At 34.9% G+C, this 23,502-nt stretch overlaps 1 protein-coding gene across 4 annotated transcripts in view; it reads left to right on the plus strand.

Annotated features, from left to right (window-relative positions):
- Positions 1 to 23,502, plus strand: part of CUL2 (cullin 2) — a 48,037-nt gene that overhangs the window by 17,907 nt on the left and 6,628 nt on the right. For 3 of the 4 annotated variants that reach the window (XM_084283070.1, XM_084283069.1, XM_084283071.1), the window contains exons 6-19: positions 2,659 to 2,741; positions 5,501 to 5,587; positions 8,980 to 9,076; positions 9,170 to 9,280; positions 10,509 to 10,671; positions 11,846 to 11,970; positions 13,579 to 13,686; positions 15,844 to 15,903; positions 16,291 to 16,419; positions 16,524 to 16,610; positions 17,156 to 17,308; positions 17,686 to 17,763; positions 20,818 to 20,884; positions 21,492 to 21,694. In XM_084283070.1, the coding sequence (XP_084139196.1) occupies positions 2,659 to 2,741; positions 5,501 to 5,587; positions 8,980 to 9,076; positions 9,170 to 9,280; positions 10,509 to 10,671; positions 11,846 to 11,970; positions 13,579 to 13,686; positions 15,844 to 15,903; positions 16,291 to 16,419; positions 16,524 to 16,610; positions 17,156 to 17,308; positions 17,686 to 17,763; positions 20,818 to 20,884; positions 21,492 to 21,694 (1,551 nt within the window). The remainder of the gene's footprint in view (positions 1 to 2,658; positions 2,742 to 5,500; positions 5,588 to 8,979; positions 9,077 to 9,169; positions 9,281 to 10,508; positions 10,672 to 11,845; positions 11,971 to 13,578; positions 13,687 to 15,843; positions 15,904 to 16,290; positions 16,420 to 16,523; positions 16,611 to 17,155; positions 17,309 to 17,685; positions 17,764 to 20,817; positions 20,885 to 21,491; positions 21,695 to 23,502) is intronic. The other variant, XM_084283072.1, reaches the window with a different exon arrangement.

Here is a 23,502-nt window from a genome sequence, read left to right on the forward strand (position 1 = left end):
TCTCTGATCTACCTGTACTGTCACCTGGGTTTTCTAATCAGTGTCATCTGTAAGAGCCTCTCAGAGCTTGGGAGAGCGTAATTCTGTGCTGTTTGTGCGGACTTCAAAATGCACTATGCATTTTTCATTATCTCCATGGGCTGAGATTTAACTGACTCCTCCACAATTGTTGGAGGTAGTCCTTAGCTCTGTGCAAATGACTACTTTAGTTCAGCTGCTTTTAGGACTGGGAATAGTTCTGGGCTATTCTGAGCTCCCTGGGGCTGGGAATTTGCGCACTGCTCCATTCTGAAGTATCAACCAAAGGATGGTAGTAGCAATTTTGCATTTTGTCCATAGCTCTCTGCCCTAGGATATGCTTACCAAAGAAGAATAAACAGCAGATAATTCAGCTTCTGAGTGTCTAGTTTTCCTCATATTTATGGAATTATGGGGGGGAGGAATGATGACACTACTCTTCAAGCTTCCCAGAAGTTGATTGTTAGACAGTACAGAATATCCATAGCTCATCATTTCAGTGGGTTATGGGGAGGATCAATGTTTTTAAGCTTCACCAGACAGTCAATGGTTTGAGACGAAGGTGTTCTGGATAATGTCTAGAATTCTACTAACCAATTTTTCATTATCTCACTCCCCGCTATTCTTTTCATTTCTCTTTACAAATGCTGTCTTTGTAAGCTGTAATAGTGGGAGGTAAATTTTGGCTCCTGTGGCAGTGAAGTTAATCTTTGTTCGTTACTGATGTAGGAGTAGATTTATAGCAGTTACTCCTTTGCTCTGAAAAGCAGTGGGGATTGGAGTCCTACACACACAATCTAATGTACTTAAACTACAGTGTTCCAGAAATAAAACTGGTTCACATTTCTTGACCTGCAAGGCATTGGCCAAATGTATCAAGTCTTTGTTTTGAAAGCATTTTCTTTCATTGTGGTTCCTGTTTAGGATTCTGCCTTGTATTCATTGGACTACACTAGGGGCTTTGACAAAAGTCCATCTCCATTGTTCATCACTTTAGAACGGACGGAATTATCACTTAAATATTTTTGGATGGTTGGGATGATCTGTCCTTTATCTACCCAAGAGCAAATGGGCTTATTTTATGTATAGATCTTTTCAGTCTCATGATGAAGTTACAAAAATAATATTCAGTATTTAGAATTTGTAGAAACAAAGTTCTCTCTGTGCAATGAAGTTTCTGTCTGAACATCACTGACATGTATTCATGAAACTGTGGGAGCTTTTCAGTAATCTTAAACAAGACTACATGCCTGCATAGTTCTTCTGGGGTATGTCACAATAGGAACATACGAGACTGTGGAAATATGTATGAAATACATATTGGTGTGGCCTCAAACATTTTATCATTCCAATAGGTGTTCCAGACGCTCAGTAATTCTTGTGCTAGGAAGACAAGATGAACTCAGTCTATAAAAATAGTCTGGTAGTGCTTGCAAAATGAGATATTTTTTTGTCAATATTTTATGAATGCTTTATGAAGGATATTGCTTTTTCTGAGTTGAGCTCATGTCAGTGACTTCAGAGTTCTGAGTTTTTAATGAGGGAGAGGACTCATGGGAGCCCTGAGCTAGTAGGGAGTTAGGCTGTCTTCTATTTTTTTTTCTTTCATCACAGGGAAACAAATTCTGGAAATTGGAGGAAACTGCCACGTTCTCTATTGTCGGTCTTAGGTGGAGAAGTAAGATCAATTCCTCTTTTCAAGGAGAAAAAGGTCTCCTGAACTGATAGGTCAGGTTGCTGGCTTGATCTGTCTGTAGCTTACTTGACAAGAAAATTCCAGCAGACAGCTTGAAGCTCTTACAAATTGGTCTTTAAAAGGAAGGTTTATTTTGCAGAGTGAATCAGATTGGATGCTTAGTAGCTAGGTGCCTACTTTCAATTAAGACATACCTCCCCGATATTTCACGTTTAACAGCTAGGGAGCTGTTAGTTGTGTCAAAGGTTGTTCAGCAGCAAACTCCCTCAGTCCTCACTGGTTTGGGGCAGTTCAGTCTTTCCCAGTTTACCACCTACTGGAAGGTATCTTTAGAAGTCTCAAATATGTGGTGGTCTTCCCCCCACATACCAGGGATCATGCTATCCCCTTTGGACTTTAAATCTGATTTCTGACTGCCCTGTTGTAAAAACTCATTTGAACAATTGCAGTGATGTTTATAAAAATAGGGTGTTTTGGGAGTGATTACTATACCCACGAGAGTTTGAAATATTCAAGCCTGTTTAATCCCTGTAGTGATGTGTTAGGGACAGGGTCACCTGGCTGCAAGGGACCCTGTATGCTACCTTCGTACGGATTGGCCAAGAGACATTCTGTTTTGTCAGCTGAGGAGATTTGGTACCATTTCTGTAAATACTGGTGATTGTTACAAAAAGGGGTCTGTTCTTGAGATCTGCAGGGCAAACATGGTGTTGTTCTTCATTCATGTTTTCTCTATGCTTTATACTAGTAATTGTGTGTCTGCACATGTTTCAGATGTGGGAGGGGTGTCCAAACAAAATCATTAGATATTCTCCCCTTCTTTTTAAGTTCTTTATTTTTAAAATACTGAGTGGGGAATTGGGAGTTGCTACCTCTGCTTTTTTTTTTTTTTTTTTTTTTTTTTTTTTTTTCTGATATAAACTTTTGGTGTTGTGTCCTGACAGCTAGCTCTTGATATGTGGAGAAAATTAATGATTGAGCCACTACAGGCCATCCTTATTCGGATGCTCCTCCGAGAAATCAAAAAGTGAGTGCATATTTTTTTGCTTTTACACAGTGGGGGGGTATTGTACTACTTTTTTTTTTTTTTTTTTAAGTCTAATTACTTTGATCAAACTGGTTTATGATTTAATTGTAGATATGTTCTTGCCTGATAATGCTATTCTATCAGCTTTTATAATTGTAGCTATATGACTGCTATTCATGTATGTGAAGGAAGACTGAGGAAAAAAAAAACACTTCATTTACTGTAACTCCAGTGTAGTGATCTTTTCTGTTTCAGCAACCTGTCTACATTATTCCCCAATAATGTGATTGGGGAATAGCTGGGATAATTCTCCAGGGCCCAAACGATGTCTTTTACTTTTTTCTTGATCCGATGCTGATTGCTTATGGTTTCTGTGCTGTCAGTAAACATAAGGTCTTATGCGAGGATTTGCCAAAGACAGAAAAGCTTCATTGCTTTGCCTGGGATTCAACATAAATTATTGCTTATCTGCAGCATCTGAGTTTCTGTTGCTCAGATGAATGACTTTACTTAATGTTTTTGGTGCTTTACATTAATTGTGAAATTGAAATAATTATTTTTGGACTTTGAGGGAATTTATTGTTTTATTTTGGAATCTTTGTTCCTTGATGTCCCTGGTAATTACATGGTAGATATGGTTGTAGTATCCCCATTAACTTCTTAGGGCTTTTTAAGTTTTGATTTAAAACCTTTGCACTATTTAACTCCTGTAAGATCTTTTTATTTATAAATAACCAGGAAGTTTGAAATCAACTACAGAGGCTGTATCAGTTTCTACACTTTTACTGCTAGCTATGGTAGTTCTGGAGTCGCCTAATGACTGGGATTTTTTTAAGGAATTGTATGCCTCTGTGACTCAGGTGACTGGGCTAATTACATAAACTGAAAGAATGAGCTTATTTGGCAGATCAAGTTACCTTAGGATGTGGACTTCGTCAGCCAAAAAGCTGTATCCATAAAGCACTGGAATACTGATCTCAATATTAGAGCATTTTCTTTTCCTTCCTGAATTAGATTTCTGAAGACTTAATAACTGGCAGGATGTTTCTCTCAAGTGGTATTTCTGAAGCCAGGACGTATTCACTTCTGGTTGTTGAACCATGCTTTCTTCGTAAACAGTGCTAATGTGCCTTCTTTCGTATGTTTACTGTAACAATTGTACTATGGCTTTATATTTACTAAATGAAGATTCCCTAATTCATGGTGAATAAAATTCTGCCTTTTTACATCAAGTGCAGTGAAACTGAATATTTCATTGAGAGGTGGAAGCAGAAATCTTAATGTTTTTTCAGCAGACATCTGATGCTGCTTAAAAGTAATGGTATAAATTTACCTTGAGGCTAACTGTGGACCTTGCAAAGATGTTTAGGTCATTAGCTTCACAGGATGTTAGATCTTGAGACTGTAACATGCTAATGTTATTTGTTAAACGTTTTCAAACATTTTAAATAAAGCTTGAGTCATTGTCTACAGTAGTTGGGTCTGTAATTCCCCCCCCCACATCTTTCTAAAAATATCCATTTAACTATCCGTATTAGTTTTGTTCTAGTCATTTTTTGATCTGTATATGATGTAGTGAACTATATAAGACAACGTAGTATTACAGCTGTTCTTCCTGATACCATGAAATGGGGGGAATGCTGTTTGTATTCTGAAGGTTGTCTTTGCATGTAACTGCAGTACTGTTGCTGTTCTTTGCTCTTAGTCCACTGGTTGATGCAGGTTGCAAGAGACAATTTTGAAGCCTTTGTTGCAAGGGGCTGTTAAATGTCTTCTACCGTTGAGTTCAGCAAATCAGGGATTAATGTTTTTAAAGAAACAGATATCAATCAAGTGCATCTATCAGAGGCACAAGAGTATGCATGATTGTTACCTAAAATAAATAATAAACTTAATAAAATTACTAATATATATACTTAAACTTATCCATCAGATGTCTTTAGTGTAGTAATTAAAACATGCATGATTTAATAAAATTTATTTTACCGAGAAAATAGAATATAAATAGATGGACAGTTGAACTTCTAATACCAGAAGATTTTGCATAGAATACAATACACAGAGTTAATAACCAAAAAGGAGTCAAACGGCTGTGTATAAAAGTATGTTTTAACTATGTCTTTATTGTACCAGAAAAGATATGGAGAGCAGAGCCACATATTTTGCTTTCAGTTTTTATGAATATGTTGAACTGGAATTTAAAGGGGGAAAAAAAAAGGCACGAAAACAAACAAACTGATTAAATTCTTATACACGTCCGCTGTTTTTAGAAGCTATAAACTTTTGCAATACCTGTTAAAAATACATTGAAATTAAACACTCAGGGCATGTGAAAATGAAGAAGCACAGATAGTAACTTGTGGTTCAACGGAACAAGATGATTAAACTGCTCTAAGAGTTTGCTAATGCCACGAAGGGGCAGGTTGTACCCTACCTACTACCTTTCTTGTGCTGACTTTACTTACCGAAGCCCTTACTGATCCAACTCAACAGCTAATACAACAGGAAACCATCTAGTCTTAATATTTCTATGGATTGGCATGATGAATCAGTTCAGCAAAGACTTAGACGAGTGCCAAAGCAGTGAAAGAGGGGATACAGAAGCCTGTGACCGAGCAAAAGGGAGTAGCGTTAGCCCCCTTAAACAGCAGAGAGTTGTTAAATCACTTAAGCCAGTCTTGTCTGACTGCACTTCTCTTAATACAGTTCTCTTAATACAGAGTTCTGAATATAACACACTTTCTTCCCCCTCCCTCTAGCCCAAGCACTCCTCCTACAAGGCAAGCTGAATACCAACTTACGCATTTTTGTTTCAACACAACAGGAAGCCGACAAGATCTCGAATTGTGAGAAAATTCATCTCTGAAATTCTTAAATAATTTGGAAATTATGCAGGTGCTAGCTCAAATGTTGGTGTGATTAGCACGGACTAACCAGGAGATGCTTCTCTACTAAACACAACTAACACTTTCTAACTAACCGAACCTATTCCTCTATAAGCTGATACAAATAACGTATCATTTGGAAGAAAATCTATTAGAAGTTAATAATTTCTTTTAGAGTGTTCCAAATAGGCTCTTCTGGTTCAGGGCACATTCTGTAGTTTTAGACAGGCCATTGGTCTGACACAGCAGAACACTTGAATAATGGAATCTTCTTTTAATGAATATAGGATTTATTATTGTATATTGACCTTTAAATGTGTGCTATATGGATATAATAGTACACTGTACAGTATGTGTTAAACTTCCATGGTTAGGTTTAGTCTTAAGGCTCAAGATGGAGTTAATAAAACAGCTCAATTTCCTTGAGCTTTTGCTTTGTAGTTTTCTGCATTGAATTTGAAAAAGGGAACCATATCAGCAGCAGAACTGGAGGAGCTTTTATTTCTGGTGCTTTATATTTTAGCTTGATTCCCCACCAAAAATTATTCTTTCATTCTCTTCCATCCTCCCACGCTGTCTTGTGACATCCCTACTTCAAACTGGGTGGCAGCTGCTTCTGTAAAAATTTGCATCCGTACTGCCTGCTGACTACCACCACACAGAAAGTATGCAGAACAAACATCCACCTCCCAGGTCACCAGTTTGTCTCATTCGAGTTCTCATTACTGCAACTTTCATAACAATAGTCCTTAAACCTTCTGCAACAACTGAGACTTCTATCAAGTTTTGTTGAAACTACCCATTTGTTCTCTAAGTTTTCTTGAGAGGCATTCAATAAATGTAAATAAAAACCTGAAGATGCTACTGAACTGAGGAGAATGATACTTTGGAGACATATGCTGCATATCTTGGAAACCGTACAGCTGAAAATAGGTTCATTTGAAAGACAGGTTCATACTGAAGTTCATAACACAGTTCTGTCAATAAATTTTGTGATAACTTTGCTGTAGATGTGTAATGCTCACACAGAGGAAACCTAGGTTAAATTGCATAAAATTCTGTGAGTATGAGGGAAAAGATTGTTGGCATCTGTGAAGTACTTCTTGGCAATCGTTCTATTTTTTGACTGTATTAAACTGTGATCTTAGTTAAACTATTAAAACTACACCATTCTGAAGGCCGTGAAATCAGGGAAATCTAGCAGTATGTAATTTTCCTGATATTAAGAATTTTGTTCTAAGTTTATCATTTGATTGGCAATCCCATCCTCACTACCACCCTACTCAACAGCAGATTATCAATTCTTACTTATATATTGTGTACACCCAGCTTCCCCCATGGAAGGCCAGCTCTGCATTGCCATCCTTTTCCTCTATTGCCTTTATGCCTTGTGGCCTCTGCATCTAAAGCCTGTCTTCTCCCTTGCAGCTCAGGCAAGATCTGCATCTGCTGCATCTACTTTTTGTTCAAAAACACAAAGAAACAAAAACAAAACACTTCTTCTAATGATATGTTGCCCTTTGAATTCCCTGGTCTTGACCTTTGCTGCCCCTTCTCCAGCATCTATGTGAGCTAAGGTCTGTGAATCAAGCAGCAGGCAGCTGGTTCATCCTCAGTTACAGTGCTTTATCACCCCTGTCTTTCCAGGTCCAGAAACCTGCATGCTGAGGCAGGTTGTACCATCTCTTGGCAGAGGCCAGCTGTCCAATATGCTTACCTTCTGGTCCCCTAGCTTTCTCTGCTCCATGACATCGTGTTGTTTTCAGAGCTCATGCATCACACAGCCTTACTGTGCTGCTGGGCACCTCCTGGATGGAACTGCTTCCAGGTTCTGGTCTAGTGTTACACATCCCACTTCTCTTCTGTGGGGTGCTGCCACCTGTGCATCACGTAACCAGACGTAGCAGAGGACTATTGGAAAGAATGTGGGATGTCATTACATGTACCCTAAAGTAGACCTCTTGTGCTGGTTCAGCTGCCAGAACCAGAGGAAGCCTTCCTATCCCCCAGGGGAAAGAAAATTCTTTCTAGTCATCATGAGCTTAAATCTAAGGATCTTAGGATACGGCGGTATTTAGAAGCAACGCATATACTCAATAATGTGAACGTAGGAATGTGGTGTGGTGCGTGTAACACAGTAACTGCTGCTGTGGCTGCCCTGTTCAACCTCTCTGGGATGTCTCTCGTGGGCATCCTCTGTATGTTTTTCATCAATTCTAAAATAAAGGCAAGGAAAGATGATTTCTCCATTGTTCCACCTGCAGCCTAGATGTGTGTATGTTAATGCTTGGATTTGAAGTGTTTATGCTGGCTTTGCCCCCCCTCCCCCCCGCTTTTAATTTTTAAGTCATTCCTGTAACCCACTCTCCTGAGCCAACAACAGTTTCCAACAGAGAACTGATTTTTTCTTTTCAGTGCAGACTCAGTAAAATTCTTATATCTACAATTATATATGCGTATAAATGTATTTAAAAATTGAAAACATTTGGAATTACAGCTGTGGATGTTTGCCTGTAAATATACTTTTTTAAAGTAGTATTTTAATCTTATCCACAAGTAGGAGTTAAGGATTTTTTTTTTTTTTTTGGCAAAGCGTATGTGAAAGGTAGTCTTTTTTAGAACAGTTCATGTTTCAGGAGTGCCTCTGCTGCTCTGAGTGGGTCTGTTATTTCCAGTTTTTGCAAAGGAATGAACACTGCTAATTGTAGCATGCAAAACACTTTTTTTTGACGTTACTTTTGTTTTCAACTGAATGGAACTAAAGAGAATGTTTACTTTATTTGAGCCCACTCGCTTGAAGCTAAGAAATTGACTGGAAAATGCAAGGCTTTCCTTTTCCAGCATATGAGTAAAGATTGTGCCAAGTACGTTATTTGTTCTACTTGACATCTGCATGTTGATTGAATAGCAAATATTCTGAAAAGCACACACTAGGCTTCTTGGTGTGATGTTGGCAAAACTTATTTTATTGGCAGAGATGGGAGCGTGAAAGTAATCTGTTCAATGAAGGCTACAGATACGAGGTGGAGTTTAATGTAACTTCTAAAGTTCTTGCTTAGACTATGTATGTAGGTTGGAATACTTAAATCCTTAGCAAATATTTGGAAGTTTCATGATCTGCAAATGCTTGTGAATAGTTTATGAATTGCCACTTCAAAAATTTAAACATATGGGAGAGAAGAAACATCATATTCATTTATTTTGAGATTAATCCTATTCTTTTTTTGGCCAATTTAAACAGAGGAATTTACTAGAAAATGTTTTCATCCAATACTAAGTTATTTCATTAGGCTATCAGATTTGTTACACCTAGATACCTGCATTCTCATGAATGTTTGTTTTCACTATTTCAGTGATCGCTGTGGAGAAGACCCAAACCAGAAAGTAATCCATGGGGTTATTAACTCCTTTGTTCATGTTGAACAGTATAAGAAAAAATTCCCCCTAAAGGTAGATACACATTTCTGATTTATATTCTGAGTTGTGAACGTTAGTCTAGTATATGTATTATTTGCACTTAAAAAAAATATTTCTCCCTTTTAGTTTTATCAGGAAATTTTTGAGTGTCCTTTTCTGAATGAAACAGGGGAGTATTATAAACAAGAAGCTTCAAATTTATTGCAAGAGTCAAATTGCTCACAATACATGGAGAAGGTAAGAGATTCTTCTGTACACGTGCAGTATCTGAAATACAAGATTATCATTTTATAAATGATTCATGTGTTCCTGTTCTGTTCCATATTTGTTCTTTCTCGTGCTTTCTTACAGTTTGAGATTATTCTGATGGCATGCTGTATCTGAATATATGCCTAAATACATTATTTTGAAGCTAGCAACCTATAATAAATGATAAAACAATTGCATGAAAAGTAAAAATAAATATAGATATTTAAAAAACAGCAGTTTGATCCTTATTGCTTCCTCACTTCTTTGTTTTTCTTCTGTTTTTTCATAAACACACGTTATCTGTAACATGAGAGTTTTAGCAGTGTAATGTTTAGGGAAAACTATATGGTAGAGTAGTTACAGAGCATTTTTTAAAGATTATATATTCTGAAGATTATATATTCTCATTTTGTTTTGCGGTTTATGAAGTCAAGTTTTGGTACCAGTACCGTGGTTGAGAAGGCAGAGATTAATATAAGACTAGGTGTTAGTCCTTGGTGCTGTGCTGTTCACAGTAACAAGATGGAAAAGTTGAAGATAAGGTTGGGAGATTGCTTATAACTGTAAGAAGCATAATGTAATGGTTGAACACCTGAGGTGAAATTCAGGGACAGGCTAAGGCTTCAACTGAACCACAAAAAATGCAGATTTATCTTGCTTATTAGTGTTTTGCAGTTGTGCTAGTCTCCCTAGCATCCTTTCATATTCACCAGTTAAAAATACCTTTATGTCAGATATTCGTGATTTCTTTTATGGTAATACCTATTTCATTCATTGAGATTGTAAAGAGAGTTTTTCTGAATAGCTCAGGTGTAGATCTGTACATGTTTATGTACAACAAGGGTTTAGAACAGAAAATTGATTTTTATATTTACGTACGTATATTATGTACATACTTGCTCAGAAGGAATAGAAGAAGTGTAGTAGGAGAAATTGGTCACAAAGTCAAAGGAAAAAGAAATTTTGAGGACTAATGAATGCTATTAGTTTTCCAGTAGTGACTGAGAAATAGAAGATTATGTTAATTCAGTAACTGCCTGATTCAAATCAGCAAATTCAGTTATTCAGCATCTTGGGCGAGTTCATTTTTACCTTTTGGTTACTCATTTCTGTCTCTTTCTGTCTCTTATTCTATGTATTTATACTATTCTATATTCATGGATCTAGGCTGTTTGTTAGTATTTCATTTGCTCTCAGTTTAAAAACTTGTCTGTAGGTTTTAGGTAGATTAAAAGATGAAGAAATGCGGTGTCGGAAATATTTGCATCCCAGCTCATATGGCAAAGTGATTCATGAATGCCAACAGAGAATGGTAGCAGATCACTTGCAGTTTCTACATGCAGAATGTCACAATATTATCAGACAAGAGAAAAGAAGTGGTAAGACTTACTGATCTCAAAAAGCATGAAATGTTTTTTATTTTATTAATTTAGCATTGCAATTTATTATTTTTATTCAGTGACCTTTGATGCGCATAACTATTTTCAGCTGATATATATTACTCATTGAGAAACTCAATTAAATTCCAAATGAGATTTTTCTTTTACCTTTCAAGTTGTCATCATTCTCCCAAATACACAGTCTAAATCTTCTTTTGCATTTTACTGTTAACAAGCCTTCTTTTGGCTGAAACTCTTTCCCTTTCCTTGTCATAGTCAGCTTAAAAACACACTGAAGTCTTGTGTCCTGTAGAATTAATCATATTTTATGCTTGTGTTTTCATTTGTAAACCAATGGCTCTATCTTTACAGATTTCTTCATCTTCATTTGACGGGTCAGGATTATAAAACATTTTGGTTTCTTTCCATAGCCACTTTTTATTGTCCTGAATTTTGTAATCTCCCCTCCCAAATCCTTTTTTACAGAAGCAGATGTTCTTACATTTATATTCCCCTTTTTTTTTTAATTTAAAAAAAAAAAAAAAAAAGCTTCCTGATAACTACATGCCTTTTACCCTTGAAAGAATAGTTATTCTTGCATGGAGGATGGTATCTATTATGTGAAACAAATTATTTTTCACAGGCAGAATGTATTTAATACTAGTGATCAATTTCCAAAGAGTTTTTGCACAATTGATCATGGCTTGGATTTTTTTTTTTAACATGAATTTAATAAAACCAGACATTGCTTATTTACAGATTTTCTTACCTGAGAAAAATCTCAAGCCACCATTGGAGGAAAACAATATCAAGAAGACATCAAAACTGATCTTAGTCAGCTGCTGCTAAGGGAGACGTAGGGAGGCAGAGGATTAAAAATAAACTAGCACAACACTTTTCTTTACCAGGCTACCTGTCCTTTTGGAGTCTATCCTAGATACGCACTATTGGAAGAGTAATGTAGTCCCAATGGCAGTACTCAGTAAATGTTAATACTAGCCCTGCACTTTCCTTTTCTTCTTTTGTCGGTGATTCAGTGTATGTTAAATATTTTTTTCAAAACAGTTGGTCTTGTTTCAGTGTTTAAAAGTTCTGTGTGAAATTATGATACTATTTTAAGTGTTGATTTTTAGTGTTTCTAAGCATATTCTATAAAAATGTATCTCTGTTGCAGACATGGCAAATATGTATACTCTCCTTCGTGCTGTGTCAAGTGGTTTACCTCATATGATTCAGGAACTTCAAAACCATATCCATGATGAGGGCCTTAGAGCAACCAGCAATCTTTCTCAGGAAAATGTGAGTTTCTTTAGGCAGCTGAAATTACCTATTTGATTGACATTCCTAATGAAATGTTTACCCTTTTCTTTTTAATATATTATGTTTCTTTAATTTTGTTTATATGAAATTGGTTTGGAACTTTATGCATAAATTGTAGTTTCTAATCAGCAATCTGAGCTGTACAACACATATCTATCCTGAGAGTTGATTGTTGTGATCTAACCAAAGCAACTACAGATAGATATTTTTCATTGTTGCTTGTTTAATGCTGTCGTGGCAAGTAGGTCCTTTTGTTGTATGTGTTTTTTTCTGTTGTTTTATTTTTTTATTTTTTTTCCCTGACATTTGCTGTTCTCATATGTTAGTAACCAGTAATACAATTTAGTTGAGCTATGTGTTATTTGTAAAGACTTGACATCCTGTCCTGATTTCAGTGTGGTGTTTTTCACTAATAGTTTTGTAGTTTCGTGTTTGTATGTGACGTTTGAAAATACTGTAGCTTAATTGCTCTACCGAAGTGGTTTTGTTTAAACTTTTTTTAACTCATGTGTATTTAAATTACTCAAATCAATTTTTGTTCCTTGAACATTACTGTTCAGAGGAGAAAACAAATATAACACCACATGGAAGCTCTTTTGTACATTTATACATCTTGCTGTCTAGATCTGTGCTCAGTGTAGGACAGTGACTTTAGCTATCCAGTATTTCTGTCTAAAAAAGTAAAGAGATATGAGCTGTTGTAAACTAACTTCTGTTGACTGCACAGGAGTCTGCTTACTCCTCATAGCTCCTGTGTACCTTCAGAAAATGGACTGAAGTATTTAGTAGCATATTTTGCTTTCAAAAAAAAAAAAAAAAGTTTACCAAGTCTTTAGCTTTCAAGCTAATAGTGTCTCCACAGTGAAATCAATGCAGACCCACGAAGGTGATTCATAGCCTTACCTAGGTAAACTCAAATGTGAAATACTTGGCTCCACTATGTGGAGTACTTTGGCAACAAAACGTTTCTGCTGTGTGACCTGATAATGCACTTGGGGAGTCAAGTGACATAGTGAGTGCATTGCACACTCTTACATTGCAGCCTGCTATATTATCTGTGCAGGTGCTCCTTAAATTCACATCAGTTGTTTCCACACAAAATATTTTGCTGACATGTGGCACACTAAATTTGATTGGTAACTGTTCTTCTACGTAGGAAAGTTCAAACGTCTCATTCAGCTTTCTGTATTCAGAGTCAGTAGAAGAAACAGTTAACTTATTTCAGTAGCTTTTCCACTTGATTTCTGTATTTACATATTACCATTAACAATTTCTGAAAGTGCTCATAAATTATGTTCGGTTGTTATGGAAAAGATTAGATAGCATCGGAACAGTGTAGACTCAAATATGTAATTGATTTTTAATGTAACCATAGACTTTTTAATTCAAAAACATGCTCAAGCACACTAGTGCAAGAGTATGACTGCAGAAGCAGTCCTCTCAAAGGTTTAATTACTAGTGACTTAAACTTTTTATCAGAAAGAATAATTAGAAAAAAATGTACAATTAAAGTAGATATAATTATGTTTGTGTGTAAGTAATAACCCTTTTCTTAATAACTTGCTTTCTGCTTTATCTCCTTTTTAGATGCCAACTCAGTTTGTGGAGTCAGTTTTGGAAGTGCATAGTAAATTTGTTCAACTTATCAACACAGTTTTGAATGGTGATCAACACTTTATGAGTGCCCTTGACAAGGTAATTTTAACCTATTAAGTTTAAAAAAAAACCAACACAACATTGGAAAACAAAATGTGGAACCCTGTTTCAGGTTCACCAGAATTCTTCAGGGCACCAGCACATTTAATAATAGAATTCTCATGTAGTTTTTCTAGTTTGGAAATGCAATTAAATAGAAGAAATTCTAGTACTGGGAAAAAAAATAAATAGGTATGTACAAAGAAAAACATGGTAATACTTAAAATTTTACTGAAAGGAAGACTTTTTAATCAAAAATCAAACCAAAAATGGAGCTGACCCACTTAATATAAATTTAAGGTAATAAATAGGCAAATTGTGTGTTGCAAGAATTTTGGCAACTCGGGAAAAGGTTTTCTACTCAGCACTGGTGAGGCCTTATCTGTGTCCAGTTCTGAGCCCCCCAGTACAAGAGAGACATGGAAAGAGTCCAACAGAGGACCAATGAGATGCTGAAGGGACTGGAGCTTGCCCAGGTTCTTGTGAGATTGGGTGGTTCCTTCTCAAAGAAGAAGAACATTTTATCTAATCCATTTGTTAATATCCCACTCTTCCAGATATATCATTGTATCTTTTATCCTGGAGAGTGAATGTAATACTTACCTATCTAGATTTTTAAGTCATAAGATGTATGCATACATTTCATTACTCTTTTTCTGGTGTTTATAGTATTCGGAGTTTGTAATTAATCTTATGCAAAGCTTTAGATAAGTTTCAGCCAAGGCTAGTCCAGAAAGGCATAGCGACAAAGATAGCAATAATACAGTTGATAAGTAACCATCTGTCTTTGTGATACTGAGAAATTATTTATTTAGTATTTTAAAACGAATGCTTATTTCAGTACAACTTTTCAAGTGCAACTAAAGTCTTCTACCAGAAGGTGGAGTAAAAGGAGACTGACAGCTACTTTTACTGGTACATAGGCAGTGTACTTTTTCGTGAAATACTTCAGTTCTTCACTTCAGTGATCTTTATTACAACAAATATTTAAAATATTAATGTGTTGCCAGTTTTCCATGGTCAATATCAAAATTGCTATTGTCACCTCCAGTATTATTACAAAATAGTGCATTAAGCTTCAGATTTCTGTATTTCTTGTCAAATAATGCATTCCTTTGTCATAGGGATTCTAGGGACCTATTGTCAAATACTGAAATGTTGAGACATTGTACAAAAACTTGTTTGTCAGTTCTTTTTAATAATAATAATAGTATTTTCTGCATAGGTTCATTTGAACATTAATTTTTTGTAATGTGATATAGCAATTCAAGGAAGTAATTTCCTGTACTCACACTAGTTTAAGTCTTACTGAATTTGGAAGCTAAAGTCACAAAACAGATTAAATTCCTAGGAACATGGTTGTGCAATATTTTTAGACCAGTATTAATGTAAATTGTTAATTTAGATTTGATAGCATATAAACTAATCTTGATGATTCTGGTATCTTTATTGTGCAATTTCCAATTCCAAACTACCATTATCTCCTTCCTTTTCTATTTCCTCATATTCAGGCTTTCTTTGTCTACCATGGTTTTTGTACCACACTGCTTCGAATTTCCACATAATCACTCTCAACAATATATTTTTTAATTTTCTTTAGTCTAACAAAAATCTGAAAACCAAAATAGTTTTCCTTTCTTACTGCATACCAAGTATGTTCTTCAAATCAAGCTGTGTTCTCTTGTAAGCTACTGTTGATGTGCGGCTGCTCAAATCTTCATCTGCTTTCCTTAGTTTCTTTCCATCCATAATTTTAGACCATACTTATTGCTGTATACCAAAACCTTCATACTTCGGCATTTAAGTTTCTAATTCTAAATTTCTTAACTTTTAATTCTAAAAGTTCTTAATTCTAAAAGTTCTTTAATTCTAAAGTTCTTAACTTTTCTCTAAAGAGAAAGTTAATTCTCTCTCCTGCTTTTTGAAATTAACTCATATTCCTCTACTTTTTCCACTCCAACTCAAATCTCAATTTAAAAATATTCAACAAATTCTCACACAGCTGTAATCCAAATCCCTTTATTCATTGTTTCTTTTGAGTTTCATAGGCTCTTGGATGGTCTGTACCTGAACATTTTTTTAACTATTTTAAACTTCATAACAGAAAAAGTTTCAAGTCATTTCCATTTTATGTCTTTACTCTGTGTTCCTATGTAGGCTTTGACATCAGTAGTTAACTATAGGGAGCCCAAGTCGATCTGCAAAGCACCTGAGTTGGTAAGTGATAAGTATTATTGTAGAATTTAATCATAATACTTCCTTATAACTGTCAAACAAAGTAGCACAGGGACTGTCACGTGAATATCCATTTCTCTAAGTCAGCATCAGGTGTATATGTCAGTAGTGGTTACTTAACCCCCATGCACATTTGAAGGTATGCAAAAAAAAAAAGGTGCAGTTACAGTTTTTCATATAGAATTTGTGTTTTTAGTGGATGTAGTTGGTGTCTTTTACCTGTGAATACAGCCCTTATAATAGAACATGAGACTATGGACTGTGAATTACTTCATGTTTTAACTTTCATGTAGAATTTAAGAGTACTTTGGTATACATGTGTTCTCAAGCTTGACAAGTAGGTTTGGGTTTCTCTTTTTTTAACTTGAGCTGGCCAAATACTGTGACAACTTGTTGAAGAAGTCAGCAAAAGGAATGACAGAGAATGAAGTAGAAGACAAACTTACAAGTTTCATTACCGTTTTCAAATACATTGATGACAAAGATGTATTCCAAAAGGTAACTATTGATATTCAAATTTAAACTTTACACAAAGTTTACACAAAAGTGTGGTTACACTTTTAAAAATCCTTATATCTGTTTGTTTTTTTTTTTCCATGCAGTTCTATGCCAGAATGTTGGCAAAAAGGTTAATTCATGGTTTGTCTATGTCTATGGACTCTGAAGAAGCCATGATTAATAAACTAAAGGTAATGTAATCCTCTTCTAATGTAAAGTAAACAAGCGTAAGAGAATGTAATGTTTAGAGGGAGCAGCAGAGGGTGCCAGAGATAACTTAGCAATCAGTAGATTCTTTTTAAAATAGTTAAAACCAAAAATGAAGTAGTGTATGAAAGATACATTGTGAACTATCACTTAAATATTCAAGGTTTTTGGTGTTTTTTTGTTGTTTTTTTTTTAATGATTTTTGGGCAGTTTATGAAGTGTATTCAATAGCCCATTTTTTATGTTGTAAAAGCACAAGCAGCCTGTCATAAACTGGCTTTATCTTTTAATTTTATAAGAAATTATATTGTTCATCTAAACTAGTGTGCACAAAGATAAGATAAATTTGATAATTTTCTTTTATAGCGTTTGTTTTCTATTATACATATATTTTCTGTTCCCTGTAAACAGTGTATAACGCTTCTAAAAATTAGATATTCATATTATAGTAATAAATGCGTGATTGTGCAATATTTATTTCATAGGTATTGTTTTCACAATAAAACTTCTTACAATTATTTTTTCACAGCAAGCCTGTGGTTATGAATTTACCAGCAAGCTTCATCGAATGTATACAGACATGAGTGTTAGTGCTGATCTCAACAATAAATTCAACAACTTTATCAAAAACCAAGACACGATTATAGATTTGGGAATTAGTTTTCAGATATATGTTCTACAGGTACTAATGTATGTTTATTATTACTGAGTTATCTGTACTTTTTTGTTGTTGTTGTTTTGATAACAAATGAAATACTTTTCTAACTAGGAACACTTCTTATATGACACCTTGTGATCAGTGTGGAATAATTTGTTTTCCTAGTTCTAATTTTTAAAATTAACCTGTTAGCACACTAAATAGTAGTGATGCAAAATGCCTTGTGTTTTTTACCTGAGTTTGTCTCACCGGGGCATGTATAATGAGCAGTAAAACTTCTGGTCTCAGGTGAGCGTCTTATGACAATATACATTGTAAAACTGTTCAGTAGTGTTATTTTTTTTCTTGATATATATATTGTATGAAAATGTTAATGCTTTCATTTTTCCTGATACCCTTAGGCTGGTGCATGGCCTCTAACTCAGGCTCCTTCTTCTACATTTGCAATTCCTCAGGAACTGGAAAAAAGTGTACAGATGGTAGGTTAGTAGGAGGCTTCTTGTAAACATGTGGAAAATGTCAAAACTGCAAAAAAAAACACTATGATGATCACTCTAACAGAGGAAAACCTGAGCTATTTCATTTTGATTGTAGATCAAGGCTACCCTTTCTCTAGTTATATGAAATTTGGAAAGGTCACCCAAATGATATCTTGATTTCTATGTATGTATTTGCGTAACTTTTATTTCTTTTGTTTTCTACACTCAGTGATCGAAGAGGAAAATGCTACTAAATACAATCAAGTGAACTGACTTGATTCTTAACTTTAAAAACAATTCCAAATGATTTTAACCAATTATTTATATAATCTAAAAAGTAATATTAAAATTGAATAGACCTGGTATATTAAAAAGCAGATACAGCTTTCTTGTCGTGTATTTTGTATGAGCCACATTTTGTTCAAAATCAAACTCATGCAAACTTCTTTGAACATAATTTTGCGAATTCTCAAAGCATTAAAGGTTTTACTTTGGCCAAATATTCTCTTGCTATTTAACATTATTTCTGTTTTGTATGGGTAGAACATTTTATTAATTTTGATGATATTGTTCTGTTCTAAAAGTTATCTGTGAAGTGTTTTTGTTCAAAACATATACTCTGTGTATTTCAGCTTTGCTAACATATATTTTAATGATGAAGTACATTTTAGGTATAAAAATGTAGCAGTTTTTATACTTGCTGTATGCTGCCTTGAGTTGCTATCTGATCTAAATTGTACTGGCAAATGTCTGCTTCAGTGGTGAAGGAGCTTTTTCACATTTTACCACTAAGTGTTAGAACTTAAATAATTCTCCTTTTATTTCTGATGCATTAAGTGGCAGTTAATTTTAGTAATAAGTTTCCAACCTACATTCCGTGGATAACATGGGATCCACAGAAGGTAATTGATGACACATTGCTGTTCTTTGTGGGCTTAACATTTAGGAGTATTGTGAGTTGTGCCTCATTTGAAAAACTGGAAAAGAAGGGCTTGCATATCAGAAGAAGCTCAGAGTCTGGGTGGCTTGTCTAGCTTCAGTGTTTTGCCAGTTCAAAGGAGAACACTTATTCTTGGGGCACCTGGCTAGAATTAATGCTCTGAATTATCCTCATAGTTCCCTAAGGAAATAGAACATGCTCTTGGGATGTCTTTGAAATACTGACAACTTCTGTCTTTACTGTCAGATTTGATCAGTTGACCCAGAAAGAGAGCAAAGGGAGGTTTTTTTCTCATGAATTTTGACTGGACTTAGAGAAAAGGAAAATAATAATAGTAGTAGTAGTAGTAATAATAGTAGTACTAATAATAATAATAATTTTGCAGTTGCACTCCAAACTATGGCAGTATTTGTACAACTGCCAGCTGTCTCAAACCTGAAAAAGTTGCAAACTTTTTATAAATATATAGTCACTTGGATGGTATGCAAATATTGTTTTGTACCTACTTAAGCTTGTCGATGGAGAAACACCCGTTTCTTAAAAATGTCAAAAGCCACCTTTTTCCTTATATGTTTATATATTTAACTTTATTTGATGGTAACTGGAGTTGTATCCAGTGTTTCCTTTATTTTCCAAGGTGGTTTTGTTGTTGTTGTTGTTGTTGTTTTTTTCTGTCTCTGCACTGGATACTTGTTTCCAGGAATGGCAAGATTGATAAATTACATATAATACAAAAGTAGGATAATTTTGCATCTTCTCTATAAACTTGATTTCTTGTCACAATCCACAAGTCACTTATGCATTTCGTTCTCTTACTCTGTGAAAATGATATTTAAATGTAGGTAAATGTAATTTTGAAAGAATCTTCTAGGAATGGCATTTCTAGAGTGTTCTGTAGAGCTATTTCATTTATAGATGCCAGACTTGTGTACTTTATTGCCAAATTTCAGTCTGCATAGCTAATTTTCACTTGCACAAAAGCATGGAACAAAGTTTTTCCATGTTTCTCAAGGAAGAGAGGAATTTTTAAATTAAGTCCTTTTCTTGCTCAGAGGTAGATCTCTTCATATTCTTGTTTTTCTATGTGTTTATGTGTCTTTCTATATTTTAAATACCAGGAAAAGTTGCTGTCCAGAGTGAATGATGTAACACTTTCCATAATGACTATAAATTCATATAAAAAGAAAAAATTCAGGAAGAAGTTAAAACATTACTACTAATGCAATTCGGGAAATAAGGTTTTTAAAATGCCAGTTTTAAGGAGATGCTTCAATTTTTGATGTCAACATAAGTTTGAAATGTTACTTCTAAATCATAAATGTGTGCTTCTTTCTGAAAATAGGTTTTGGAAGATTTCAAAGTCTTACAAGTTTGGCAGCAGAAATTTAAGAACTTCCAGTCATTCTGGGTTCTGCGATGTTTTCCATTTGTGTAGTTGTGTCTAGCCTGAAACCCAAATTGGATGAGTGACAAAAACGTTACCCTCCTTTAAGCTTGCTTTTTTTGAAATTTTCCCCTAAAAATGTGTTGAGGAACATAAGATGAGATTCATCTTGAGAGTCATTGTGTAGCTGACTGTGGGGGAAATACCTGTTAACTAAAAGCTTACATTTTTTAAATGATGCTTAAAAAAATGAGTAAAATGGATTTTCTGATTTGATTATAAATCAAATTAAATCAAATGAAGGCAAAGCCACTGAATATGGGTTTGATTTCACCATGGTGAAAAAACAAAAATACGTTTGTTTTTATATGAAATTGGAAAGAACAGAATAATGAAACATAACAGGATTGATAAACATTGAGGAACTGTTGCATTCAGTCGAGTTACGGTACTTTTAGCTACAATATTTTATGCTTTGAGAGTATGAATGTCCCAACAATCTTTTTGATTGAGTCATCAAGTGGCGTGTTAATGTGTTCAAGGAGTTCACTAAATAACTGGTGCTCGATCACCCATCTTCTAAAAGAAGGTGCTGTCATGAACTTATTCACAAGGTCTGTATCTAATACAGTGAGCATAAAACCAGTATTTATTTGCTGAAGTGTTAGTGTGATATTAAACTATTGTAAGTTTATATGTGTGATTAACTGAAGTTCATCTTGTTTTGCAGTTTGAATTATTCTACAGTCAACATTTTAGTGGAAGGAAGCTTACTTGGTTACATTATCTTTGTACAGGTAAAAACAAACGCTTTGCTGACTTATGCTTTGTACAACTGGCAATTGTTTGTTAAAGGTCAAGTGACTCCAAACGTTGGAGGTGGAGCATTACACTGCATATTAAGTCAGTTTATTATTTTTGCATCATTAAGTTATATTTGCTATTTAGTATTTCCAAAATTTGTTTGTAAACCTGCATGTTACCTGTGATTTGTTAAATCCAGGGAAAACTACAGTTGTACCTTAATGTACATTCTTCAGTGCCTTTTTTAATCACTGTTCTGTGATTCTGTGTAAGCTATTACTAAGTGAAGCTTGCGTGTTGCACTGAGGGTATTTGGATTTTTTTTTACTACTTTAAATTGTATTGCATTATTCAAATTCAACGCTTTCAGTTTTCTCCTGAAAACACCACTGTTGTGGTATTCATAATTAATCAGAGTTCTTTTGTTGCAAACCATATCCTATGTGCCTAAATTTACAACATCGGTTTTCATGTTCCCATGCCATACTGAGGTCTGAATTGCATGTGTGTAGGAACTGTATGAGTAGCTCTAGCATTTAGGCTTCAGGTGCCTTTTCAGCACGTTAATCAGTTTATAAAATACTACTTGTATCATTACAGGTGAAGTAAAAATGAATTATTTGTGCAAACCGTATGTAGCCATGGTCACAACATACCAAATGGCAGTGTTGCTTGCCTTCAACAACAGTGAAACTGTCAGTTACAAGGAGCTTCAGGACAGTACACAAATGAATGAGAAGGAACTGACAAAAACTATCAAATCCTTACTCGATGTCAAAATGATCAACCATGACTCAGACAAGGTATGCAGTAATGATGAAAGTGTTTCATGTTCTCAGTCTTTTGATTCTACTGTTTGTCGAGGGCTTTTTTAATACAAAACAATCAGCTCTTTTTTTTTTTTTTTTTTTAATATATTATGGGCCTTGTTAGCAATTATAAATATTTATAAGGAAAGAGAGGAAGAAGTAGACCATCTTTGTTCTATATGCCTATAAAAGCAGGGTCTGCAAAAAAGGTAATAATACTAGGACTGTTTATTGTTCCTGTTGAATCCATGTGTCTTTAAACTCACTACTGTTGGATGAAATTCTCTTTAAATACATCACTTTCAAAGTAGTGGGATCATGGGAAGGAGCCTGAGTAGTAAATCAAAGTGTCTTAAAGAGATCCTTAAAATAAATTTGTGGGATTAAGAGACTGAAAGTAACAGCAACCATATAGTTCCTGGCTGACACAGGAGAAGGAGGGAGGACAGAGAGCAAGGAGGGCTTGTGTGAGAGGATTTTTGCTGCATTTTGCCAAACGCTGTCATTCCATGAGTTTCATGGAGTTCTAGTAATATCTGAGCTTTGTTTGTGGTTAAGGTGAAGGTTCATACAGGTACTATTGCCGACTCTGCCTCACACTTCTGTATGACCTACATCAAATCACTTACCTTTTTTCTCCATGCAGTGAAGGGCACCGAAGTCTGTTACGTAAGTAATGCTACAGAAGTGCCTTTGCATACTGTACAAACTTTAGTATGCACTTCCAGCTAGCCCAGAAAGCCAAAGTTACTCAGACAGTATCAAGCAGAACAAATTGATAAGCTGTTCACTTGGCTTACGAGAAGAAATCCAAAGCTGCTCTGATAGCTGCTTTTTTTTTTAACCAGGAAAATGTTAGAAAATGGAAAGTGAGATCGCAAGGAAGATCTGATGCTTGGCTGAAGCATAGGACATGCTTCCAATATCTAGAAATGAGCTCAGGTTGGAACAGTGGCTGGGAAGATGTCTGTTAAACCATGGGTGAAATATAACACTGTGAGCTATTACAGAAAACAGTGAGATTTTTCATCATCTTAGAAAGTTGCCCATTATTTAAAGGATTTACATTTATTTATGTCTGCCATATAAGGTTTATCTAGTTTCTTTAAGCATATGTCATTGAAGATTGAATGGTATAGCTTTCCAATCCTTTTACTTTTTAAAGTTTACCACTGCATTTTCTGGTTCTTTAACTTACAGGCTGCTGTATTCAAACATATTTCCTAATTCTGTTTTCTTTGCACTCCATCCAGCAATTTGAAAGCTGATCTGTATGCAGTCTGTCAGCTTATTCATTGGATAAGCCAGTGAAATTCAGTGGCTTAAGCAGTGAAATTAAATATACTGACTTCTCTCTACCTATGTCTGAGCTGCACAGCAAAGTACAATGTATTATATACTGCAGTTTGCTTTTGCTTGTTCCTTTTTTTTTTTAAACAAACTTTTGACAAAATTTTTATTGGTTTTGTTTTGTTTTATACTCAACTAAACAATATATTTATACTCAAATAAACACAACAGTACTAAAGTTTTTAGACATTTTTAAAGCTGTTGATCTTTGCCCTTTCATATTAAATTTTCTATACTATGACTAGATACTATATTCTAATAGAGAATGTCTGCAGAATATAAAATTAAAAGTAATAGTATTTGGTATATTTTGTAACTAAATATTGACAGTGTTTGCTTAAGAGTTTGCTCGAGTATTTGCACTTGAGGCAACCGTAGTTTGGCAAGATTCCAAAGTCTAAGAAGCCTGGTAACTGTGTTCTGCTGGAAATTGGTAATACTTGTACAGACTC

The sequence above is a fragment of the Netta rufina genome, assembly GCF_964035555.1.
Source record: "Netta rufina genome assembly, chromosome: 2".
Classification (NCBI taxonomy): Eukaryota; Metazoa; Chordata; class Aves; order Anseriformes; family Anatidae; genus Netta; species Netta rufina.